This window comes from Ostrinia furnacalis, unplaced genomic scaffold (assembly GCF_004193835.3).
Source record: "Ostrinia furnacalis isolate ACB-3 unplaced genomic scaffold, ASM419383v2 OfSCF7464, whole genome shotgun sequence".
Classification (NCBI taxonomy): Eukaryota; Metazoa; Arthropoda; class Insecta; order Lepidoptera; family Crambidae; genus Ostrinia; species Ostrinia furnacalis.
Window position 1 is genome coordinate 604,791 of NW_021137703.1, and position 11,263 is coordinate 616,053.

The following is an 11,263-nucleotide window of genomic DNA, read 5'->3' on the forward strand; positions in this document are numbered from 1 at the left end:
AACAGAACTGAATATAATGTTCTACCGACAGCCAGCTAATCCAACATTAACTATGTGCCTCCAAAGAGCTCAAAAATACATGTTAAAGGTACTTTTATCGGCACATTGTCACGCTCGCCGTTAGGAAGTACACGAGAACCTGATCTCAGCCAAACCCGCTATCCAAATATTAAAGTACCTATCTATGATCAAGAGAGCTAATTTACTAGGGTAAACCATTGCTCTAGTGGCTCAAACCCCAAGTGACCCCAACCAACTGCAAATCACCTGATTAGTCTTGACGACAGATACTAAAAAAACCGGATTTAAAAAAAATACCTAATGAACAAAGGTCAAACAAGGTCACGCCGCCGACGCCGCCGCCGCCGAGGTCAAAAAGTCGGCGCGCCGCCGCCGGCCAATTTTATATCGGCGCCCACCTCTACTAGCTACCCATCCTTATCGCTCGCGCGTAATTATGTTGCTCTCGCGCTCGCACACTCACTGCGAGCGCGCGTCGCACAGTCGCGACAGCAATATAATTACGCGCGAGCGATAAGGATGGGTAGCTTGGGGTCATTGGACAAAATTCTACGTGCTTACGGACCAGGCTTTAGTACTCATACTAAGTTCACTTTACGACACGTTCACAAAGGCGCTGTTGTAGTTTTCGCACTAAACCTTTTGATGACGATTCGAATACGCAAACGATTCAAACTCGGAAAGTTTTTCGTGCTAGCCGTACGGAAAACGCAGCGTGGGATGTCCACCAACAAGGTGGACCGACGACCTGATAAAGGTAGCAGGAAGGCGCTGGATGCAGGCCGCTACCAACCGTGCGATGTTGAAGTCTTTGGGGGAGGCCTATGTTCAGCCAGCAGTGGACGTCCTGTGGCTGAAATCATCAGATCATCATCATCAGATGATGATGAAAGGAATGAACCTTTACTATTTCTAGTAGGTAATATCAGGTAAATTTACTGTCTCATTTGTACAGTAGGTAATATAAGNTATACGCCAGCATTTTGAAAAGCATTGCGCTTTACGGGGCTCTCATATGGGTTGACATTCTCGACAGAAGTCGAGAGGCCCGTTCGAGAAGAGAGGTGGTCCGCCGCGTGGCTCGGAGGACGAGGCGCACGATACCCTCGCAGTGTGTGCGGCGTGGGCTCGAGGCGCTGGGCCGGGACCTCGTGCTGGCTAGCATAGTCAAAGCAATGCTGGACAGTAATGAGGCCTGGGCGGCAATAGCCTCCTTCTGCAAAAACGTCATGTTGCAAAATGAGTCCTCGGAGCGAGAGCACGAGGACGAACCAAACGCGCCCTCACTCCGTCGGCGGCGGGGGGGTCAGAGGAGGGGACAATATGATCGCTTCCTGATTCCCCTCCACGATGATGGTCAGCGGCTGATAGTGTGGGGGTGCCCCCGCCTGCATTGCACACACCATCTCTTCCGTCAGACGGGAACAGCTGCGTGATCCCAGCTGTTCTAAGCGCCCTGAGCTTCTCTTCTCGGAAGCTCTGAGCGCCCGATTTGCCGCCCCCCTGGGCGTGCCGCCCGCGTGCGGTGCACGCATTGCACGCCCGCTTGCGGCGGCCCTGCCCGTCGCACAGTCGCGACAGCAACATAATTACGCGCGAGCGATAGGGATGGGTAGCTTGGGGTCATTGGACGGGATTCTACGTGCTCACGGACCAGGCTTTAGACCAGGGTTTCCCAATTTTATTTTGCCAAGGAACCCTAATTGATTATACTTTTCCTAGCGGAACCCCCGTACTACTCCGCCCGCACGCCCTGCCCCTCCCTTGTGCGTAAACAAGTCGGTGCGAGCGAACAACGTCGGTCACGAAACGTGGGATAATATTTTTTACGGAACCCTTGCGGCCTTTCCACGGAACCCCAGGGTTCCGCGGACCACCATTCGGGAACCGCTGCTTGAGACGACGAACGAAAATCACAAATTCGTATCGCGGTGTCGCTTTGACAGCTAGATAAAACGAAAACAAAACGTAACTGCATCTTTGTGTAAAAGCTGAAAGAAAGAAGAAAGTTACTTTTCCTCAAACTCGAGTCAAACGCCTTCACTAACATTTGCTGTGTTTTAGTGAAAAAACAAGGTGTTCGGACTTTTATTGGAAAGTATTAAATCCGTTGTTTCGTCTTTGTTTGCGCATTTGCGCGTGAACTTTACCGACCGCGATACCGAATTTGCACCTCAGCTGGAATGAAAAACGGAGCGCAACTGGAGAAGAAGCACCAATGAATTGGAGACGTTAAAAATTAGCGCAATCGAGGCCCTGGGCAGTATGATTCTTCGGATTCTCTCAAGTAGTCCATATGTATGAAGTCCCATCCCACTTGTCCCATTTTGTAACTCGTCTCACTTGACTTGAAATTTGAAAATGGCACAAATCAAGTTGGCCTCCACATGTATTGCCAACATCAAAAAAGAAGAAGAAGAAGTATCTTTGGTTCCAACTGACACTGTTGACATGTGACACAATGTGACATAAATTAAAAAAATTGTCTGTGATTAATCACTCACACGGACGAAAAATTCTGATTGGAAAGTTGAGCGAGAAATTAAATATTAATTTGTTGTTATTTGAAAATGAGTGAAATAGATGCACATAGTAAATTGCCAGAAGCAAATGAAGCCAATGGTAATGTAAATCGTGACAAGACACGACATGGTTGGGTGAAATTTGACGAGGAAACGGGGCAAACAAGCAATCCCCTAGGAGGTGAAACACAAGTTGATGTAGAAGAAACCGATGTCGCAGCTACCACTTCCACTAAATGTGCTACCCAACCTCCAGCAGTCTTGACCACAGAGACTGTGCACGTAAACTTAGAACGTGGAGACAGAAACACGGAAACTGCAACGCAGGGTACTTTGTCGAAAAACGTAGAGTTCGTTAACATACGTCATGGTTTTAGTAAGTATTAAATTATTTTCATCGTGATATACCTACTTATCACAAATTTACAAAAAATACTCTAAGACAAATACTATTACATTGTCTTTTGTTGATTGATGGTTTTCATATCATTATAGCCAATGGTGACATAATAGTAACACTTTTACCTGTTAACTCAAAATGGCCCTGGATAACTGCTGCCCATTTCCGTCCTGAGTTGGTACCTGAAGAATTGATGGCTCAAGGGCTCACTGTAAGTTTTATTTTTCTTTACCTAATATAATCCTGTGTTTGGTTGATGTAAGTATTATAAGCATATCTTTTATTTCAGCTAACCGTAGAAGAATATGTCCATGCTATGGAGTTACTAGTGAATGATGCCCGTTTTACCCTATACAATATATGCTACAAGCGAGTCCTTATGTGTTGGATCAGCCTTGCATTTCTTGTACTCTTAGCTCTATTGTTCTCAGGTCTAACAGGTTTAACTTTATTTTCCCTTGGAGTATTATGGTTAATACTTAATGCAGCTGCCATATTTTTATGTATGTGGATCAAGTTACGACTTTCAAAGGGCCTAGAACAATGTTTATCAAGTGTTAATAAGTTGCTCAACAAACACAAACTTATTCTTACTTTGGATGATAGAGGTAAAATATCATGTCACAAAGTTAATCTTTGCTTTATATATTTTGATTCTGGGCCTTGTATTGCTCATATACAGCAATTTATTGAGAGTGAAGAGGGTAAGACTATAATGCAAGGCTGGGAGCAAAGGCTTGATGTTTCTGCTAATGATATAGTTATACAAGGAAGTCAATCCACAAGGCTATCAAGAAGACAGGTATGTATTCACACAAAATTTAATTTACCTTTTTATAGGTTTCTTTGTTAAGTTTCACCAAAACTTACTTATTAAGTTATTGATGATACACAAAAGTTTTCTCATTCATTATTTTATTTTAATAATTTAGTCTTAAGTAGGCATTATTGAATTAAATCTGTCGGTATACTAGGACTCCATTGAAATAGAACTGCCGCTTAACTCAATAAAAATGATAGAAAATAATATGTTTGCCATATCCTTTACATTCTCATGCTAATATCTACTGACACAAATAATGTACATTTTCATAAAACCTAACCATTGGAACACTAATCTATTGACACAATATAAATATGTCATGGTTTTCTTGGGAATTAAATTCATCACAATCATTATTATCATAATACCACATTATACTTACCTTAAACCGATGCTTGACACACAACTNTAGGGTTTCTGATTTCTCGACCTATTTTTTTTCTCGAGTTTCGGGAATTCTCGAGGCGAAAGTCTCGAGTTTTCTCGGGTCTCGAGTCTTTCAATTAAAACTGTTGAAATCGGTTGAAATTTAATAAAAACATAGGTTTTTTAATCTAATATACCTACTTTAATGCACAACAATCAATATTAGAATTTAGTACCACTTATTTTGGTAAGGAAACAAACAAAAAATGAAATCTTCTTTCATAATTAATATTAACTAATAATCATAACTTAGTTATTAACTAAAGGAACAAAAGTCATAAAGTCGCGTGTACTGTAAGGATAAATAACAATAAAAAATCTGGAGCTACAATTGAATCACTTGTTTTCCAAAGGACACAAGTCCAAATAGCAAAATTACGATAAATAGTTTTTTTTTACAAATAAAAAAACACTTTTTAATAATTTTTTAAATTTCATTAGGATAACGACTTGAATAAACTTTACGAGGAGGCACGAGTACCTAACCTAACAGACAGTTAACAAATTTTTCGGTCTTTAAATCAGTCAGAGTTAAACATACATAATAAATAGGTATAGCATACTCGTAGGTAAACATTATTATTTAGTTTCGATTGAGATCATTCATCAGTTAAAAAAGGAAGACTAGGCCAGTCTAAAAGCAACGTTAACCTATTAAATAATTAAAAACTTACTTTTGTCTAAGAAAACAGGCTTTCAAGAGTATTAAAGCTTCAAAATCGAAACTCGAGAATTCTCGAGCTCCGGTAATTTTTTTCTCGTCTCGAATGAAGCCAAATTTCTCGAGTTTTCTCGAGTTCGAGAAGGCTCGAGCAGAAACCCTACCTTAAACCGATGCTTGACACACAACTGGCATGAGTCAGGGAGTCATGAGAGTGTCATAATGTTTTGATATTGTCAGACGCAATGTGCTGACGTTCAAATAGTATGGAATAGCTGTAATTTTGCCAGTTGTGTGCCAGAAGTGTTAAACTAGGTGACTGGATTTGTTTGTATGCATGATTTTATGTGTAATTCCACTTCTGTGACTGGGAATAAAAAAATTAACACAAAAACGTTAGGTACTTTGGCAAAAATAAAATTCACCTTTAAGTGTTTAAGTAAATAAATACAGGGTGTTTGGCAGAAGGTTAGACAAACTTCGTGGGTGTATAGGTAAGGTTATTTTAAGAATACGAGTTCGCCCATTTGACCCTAAGTAAGCTACTTTTTTTTAATTGATATTTTTGTTTTTATTAAATTTTTCTGTTGACTTGAAAACTGTTTCAATTTTTTTTCTCGCGTGTTTTCAACCGCTTTTTTTATTTGATATTAATATCGAATATATCTTTAATCAAATAAAATAAATTTAAGGTCCAGATGATGATTGGATTATTTTTGTATTATTATTCCATTTTCTTCCTTAAACTTTGAATTTTTGTCAAATTTCAGTATCTAATTACTACATGTGATGTATCATTAGAAAGAAGAGAAGCTAGAGATGTTTTTAAGATCTTTGGCAATCCATTATCAACTTTTTTTTTTTTTAATCGAATTCTATGTTGAATTTTTTATAGTGGTTTTTACTTTTGTTAAACTTTGGCGGCTCGTAACTAGCTATCCAATCATTATCTGGGTCTGAAATTTATTTCATTTGATTTAAGACATATTCGATATTAATACAAATAAAAAAAGCGGTTGAAAACACGCGAGAAAAAAAATTGAAGCAGTTTTTAGGTCAAATTTCGGAAAAAAATAAATTAAAACAAAAATATCAATAAAAAAAGTAGCTCACTCAGGGTGAAATGGGCGAACTTTTATTCTTAAAATGACCTTACCTAAACACCTACGAAGCTTGTCTAACCTTCCGCCAAACACCCTGTAAGTATATTATAAAAAATCTAGTTATTTTGGGTAAATAAAATAATGAATAAATAAATATCTTTGGACATTTTAAACTGCGCCTTTAGTCCCAAACATACTTAAATATTTTTTTAAATACGTACATATTATTTAGATAGATATTTGTACTGTGCGGGGATCGAACCCGCGACCTCGCTATTATTGTAGTCCGTTACGAACCACAACACCAAACGGACGGCCGTTTAATTAATTTCATGTATGTTTAAAGGAAATTAGAAGATTTGAAACTAAGTTCATTAATTTGATTAATTTCATTAATACCCTATGATTTCATAAGGTATCAGATATAGGGTATTTTATTTTATACTCATAATATAGGGTGACTGCAAACCGCCATAGCAAATTCCCATGCAAGAGGAGGTAGTTGTTTGCAAACTATTAGACCTTACCTAGCTAAACAGTAGTAGTTTAGGAGATACATAAGTAATGTATTTTTTTCATGGCATGAGAATTTGCTATGGCGCATGGCGCGATGGCGGTTCAAGTCACCCTGTGTAATTACGCGAGTTCTGTGTAAATTCTGTTTCTTTTGAATCATTTTGGAGCAACAATTTTATTTTTACTATTAATGCACCAAGTAATTTATAGGTTTTAGTAAAAAATATGGAAATGGCAAATTATGTAGAGAGAGAGAGAGAGGAGTGGAGGCAGACGCACGTCACGACAAATATGTATTTGCTTATTATATCTGCTCTCTACTTCTATCTCTAACTTTACAAAAAGAAACTGAAAAATTCATTTATTTATGCAAGTAGGCTTTTAAGAAGCACTTTTACACGTCCCAGTATTAACCCTACCACTGCTTCAGGACAATAAATGGGCCAGTGCTATGAAGAAGCACAGCGCAAGAATCTCGTCAGCCTCTTTTTTTTCTAGAAAAATAATAATATATTTTATTGCTTGCATTGCATGATAAATATTTAATCTTAACTAACCCTTATTTAAGGAAATAACGGTGTGAGTAGTTTTAGTGGGTAAGCGAGGCATATGAATGTGCAGGGTATGGCAGAGCAAGTGTACCTCCGGTACCTGCAGCGGTGGGGCAAAGACTACTTGCGGCGCCGCCTCGACTGGACGCTAGACGAGGAGGGCGGCAACCCCGCGGCGCCGCGCCACCTAACACAGGCGCTCTGCCCTTGTCAGTACATTGAGGAGATATTACGGAACAAAGAGCCGAAAGACACCCGCGCCTGTTGCCCGCTCTGCAACGACTGGCTCAGGCGGCGCGGTCTCGACTGACCAAACCGACCCAAAGTTTGGCAAGTCTCAATCTTTTTTCTTACATAAACTAAACGTATCATAACTACTTTCGTAACCTAATCTTTCTTTCCGCAGGAACGGGGTGAGCTTCTATATTTTCGGTACATCGGTCGATGGGGTGCGTACGCCGTCAAAAACAGGTTGAATCTCAGCAGCACTGTTCCAGGGCGTCACGGCGAAAAGTACGTATGTCCGTGCCAATTTATAGAAGAACATCTGCAAACTAAACCACCAGCCGGTATTGCAAAATTCTTTTCTCTCCCCAATCAAAGTATTCAGTTGTATTAAAGTTGTGAAGATATTTTACATATACATATTATGTATTATAATAAAACAATTTTGTATATCCGTCCAATATTTAGTATTTTAGAGATTTTTAAAAAAATATTTTAAATTACACAGGCCTGCAAAATGAGGGTCATAACTTCCTCTCTGGAATTTGATAGCTGATTCTAAGGTATTTTGGTGCGCTGATTACGAATATGTACTTAGTTTTTCTCCATCACCTCCAGATTTTTCAAAAAAGGTACAGATAGAAAAAAGGTAAAATATCACAAGTTTTCACATAAAAAAAATATATTTAAAGAAGTAAATTACTTTTAACTTAAATAACTACTAAAATATAATAACAACTTATTACTGGTCTAAATTACATATAAATTTTATTTGTGGAACCTGGTCCTTTTTTCCTGGAAGCTTCGGTTGTCCGATTTTCGCTTAAATTTCCGGTTTGGATCGTCGCGCTTCAATAACCAACAATAGTCCGCCATAATGCTAGTATTCTATCTTCCTTGATACCGGACTTCAAGCTCTTTCAAATCTTGGTGAAATCTTTCGCCATGTCTTCGTTAACTGACTGACTGACTTCTGGGAAGTAATCAATGTGCGAATTAAGAAAATTAAGTTTAATGCTCATATTACAACCCATTACACCAAAATTTGTAATCATTTTGGCCTCTATTTCTTTATAGTCGGAGTATAGACATATCCATAGCATAGGCGAAACGATTTTGAAGCAATTTTTTTGTCCTTTTGACCACCTTGCGAAGTTCTAATTAACAAGTCGTACAAGTTTTATGAGGAGTCCAAGTTTTGTCTTGATTACAATGTATCCATAATTACTTTTGTAAATATTATATTTTTCACGAAGTCTGTAATGCTGTTTCGTTGTTTTATCACCATAAATTTCCCGCAAATATTACAAAAACTATTCGGAGAATTTAAACAACTTCGCGATGATATTTTAAAGTTTATATCCAGTTCAACTGTTAATTTTCCAAATCAGTGCGGGTACTTATACAAAAACCCTTTAGTTTATCTTTATTACACCCTTTTCTAATAATATTTACAACAATTAGGTAATATTACCTAATCATTATGTATGCATGAGCTCTTTACTAAATTAAGCCAAAATACCCCTTTTTCGACATGTTTAATGCGAATTACTTATACTCATATGTAGTAATTAACAAATTACTGATTTGCATGTATTTCTATGTCCCCTTACATTAATTAAATGCAATAAAAATTAAGCTGAAGTAATTTAATGACGTTTTATAAATTTTAAAATGTAGGTGCTCCGACATTTTATAGCAAAATCTTAAATATTCAATATCGAAAAATCCTGACGTGATGGATTTTTTTTATTATTTTTCTCGTAATCAGCACATCAGAAACTCTAGAAAACGTTACTCAGATTTCAAAGAGGAAAACCATTGCAGACCTGTGTTATCAAACTGAAGTAACTAGCTGAAATTAAACTATTTTCAGCCAGTCAAAGTATTCAGTAGTTGTTAGCTGTTAAGAATATTTACCAGTTACATTTGTACATAGTATGTATAAAACGAATTGTATATTCCGTCCATAAAAACTTACATTATGAATGAATTTAGAATAAGACTATAAAATTTCCATTATAAGAATTCAACTATGAATGTAAGTATTGATTTAACATATATTTATTTTAACATATTTATTATGAAACCGCTGTTTAAAATGTCGCAATTAGTCTACCCTATAGATTTTAGTAATATTGCATTAAATACGGACGTACGATTAACGACGTTGACACGAAACCTGCTTAGCCTTAGTATTGCAATATAATCTATTTTTGTTGAGGTACAATCGTGTCATCACTGTGACAGATCAGTCTCAGTTTTATACAATGTATACAGGTGGTCCTTAAGTTAGCGTCTTAGGCCCAGCTACCTCCGGTGTCATGGATTACACTGACACCGGAGGTAGCTGGGCCTAAGACGCATCGTACACAAGACTAATGTCTTGATTTTCTCGTAAGCTGACGTCGGTGACCGACATGTCTGCGGTGCGTACGAACATACACCAGTAACTACTATGTAACTAACGACAGCGTTGCTTCATTGAACTAATTAATATTCAACGCGCCGCCAACGTCGGTCACTCACGACGTCAGCCTAAATGGAAATCAAGCCTAATATTTACGTAGTAACTATTAGGTAATCTGTGCTGTGCTGAGAAAACTTTGATATTTTGAAATTTTAGCGATTTTTTAAAATGGACTTAAAGATTTGTTCAATGCTTTTTAGGCCCTCTGCTACTTTTGTGACATCGTGTATAGTTTAGTTGCAAAATTACTAAAATCTATTGGCGCGGACTAATACTTAAATTGTGTTGAAAATAAAAATAAATTATATCCCGTCGAAACGCCAGTGCTAGCAAAGTGCGAAGTTCTCATTCAATTATTTATCAATTATGGCAATTACTATTATGTACTGACTGATATTCCTTACTAAATTATTTTTTTACTGAATTGATTTGTAAGAGAAGACAGAAGGCATGACGCCATTGTTAGAGAATCACACAATATTTCCTTAATAATTGTATGTAACTAGACTACCTATTAGGAAATTAATTGGAAATATAAACTCTACCTAATTAATTATCCTTTGGAAGCACTTGCTGACTTCGATGTACACAATATAGCTAACGTGCGTACCTACATGTCATGTGTGAAATATTTGCTCATAATTTTACATGGGTGTAGTAAAATTAACCGTGTACTTACTTAGTACTTAAAAGACTTTTAAAAAAACAAAGATTTTATTTATTGCATGTTTTGAGAGTTATTAATTATTGCAATAGTAGATATAATAGATTAAAACTTATAAGTAGTTTCATATTTATATGATGAAAGTGGCCATATTTATGGTATTATTATGACTAGACTTAATTAATGTTTATTGAAATTTTTTATATTAATTTATTTTCTGTACAAGCATACCTACATATTATTATTTGATTTAAGAACATATTTTATGGTTGGTACATAATAATATAACGAAATTCTGTCAAACAATTGAAGTAGGTTTATTTTCACTTGGCATTTACAATGTTTTATTTCTACTAATATTTAAGTCTGTATATTTTATGAATTCAACACTTTTAATATGCTATTAAATAGATGCTAGCGTAGTGGCACCAATGATCGACACTTTAAGGAGATATTGGGCTTCTTATTAAGATTAAAGGTCATTTAGTCATCTTTAAACCAAAAGTAACGATTGAGAATGATAAGGTATATTCTTGAGATAAGAATAGGATGTATTATTTTTATTAACTATACACGGACTAGAAAAAAATCCCAAAAAATGAAAAAGCATATAAATCTCCAATCATCGACACCGAATCTCCAGTAGTCAACACCCAGTCATCGACAGCTGCCACTTACCGACACCCAGTTATCGACGATCTCCTTTTTTGGCAAGTACTCGACCAGGTTTAGGACGGAAGCTCTGCCAGTCCTGGCTGGTACAGAAGCGTGCGGCTATGTACTTCGCATCAAGGGAAAATATACCTAACCTCCGATTTCTTAAATAGCCGCGATCGTTCTAAAATAAGCCGATTATTTGATTCCCGAGAAGTCGTTGAAGA

General features: G+C 37.1%; 1 protein-coding gene across 2 annotated transcripts; it reads left to right on the forward strand.

Annotated features, from left to right (window-relative positions):
- The first annotated feature begins 2,484 nt into the window (after nt 1-2,484).
- Nucleotides 2,485-7,745, forward strand: LOC114364735 (uncharacterized). Of its 2 annotated transcripts, XM_028321013.1 has the most exons (5): nt 2,486-2,919; nt 3,039-3,154; nt 3,233-3,745; nt 7,094-7,353; nt 7,430-7,745. In XM_028321013.1, the coding sequence occupies exons 1-4, from the start codon at nt 2,592-2,594 to the stop codon at nt 7,331-7,333; spliced, it is 1,197 nt and encodes a 398-aa protein (XP_028176814.1). In that variant the 5' UTR covers nt 2,486-2,591; the 3' UTR covers nt 7,334-7,353; nt 7,430-7,745. The 2 variants fall into 2 exon arrangements, with proteins under 2 accessions (XP_028176815.1, XP_028176814.1); XM_028321014.1 differs by lacking the exon at nt 7,094-7,353 and having other exon boundaries at nt 2,485-2,919.
- Nucleotides 7,746-11,263: the final 3,518 nt, after the last annotated feature.

Bases quoted from the DNA above. Each gene is read 5' to 3' on its own strand.
- LOC114364735 (XM_028321013.1), top strand. From the start codon at position 2,592: ATGAGTGAAATAGATGCACATAGTAAATTGCCAGAAGCAAATGAAGCC. The intron at 3,155-3,232 runs GTAAGTTTTATT...CTTTTATTTCAG, and splicing joins TGATGGCTCAAGGGCTCACT to CTAACCGTAGAAGAATATGT. The intron at 3,746-7,093 runs GTATGTATTCAC...ATGAATGTGCAG, and splicing joins CAAGGCTATCAAGAAGACAG to GGTATGGCAGAGCAAGTGTA.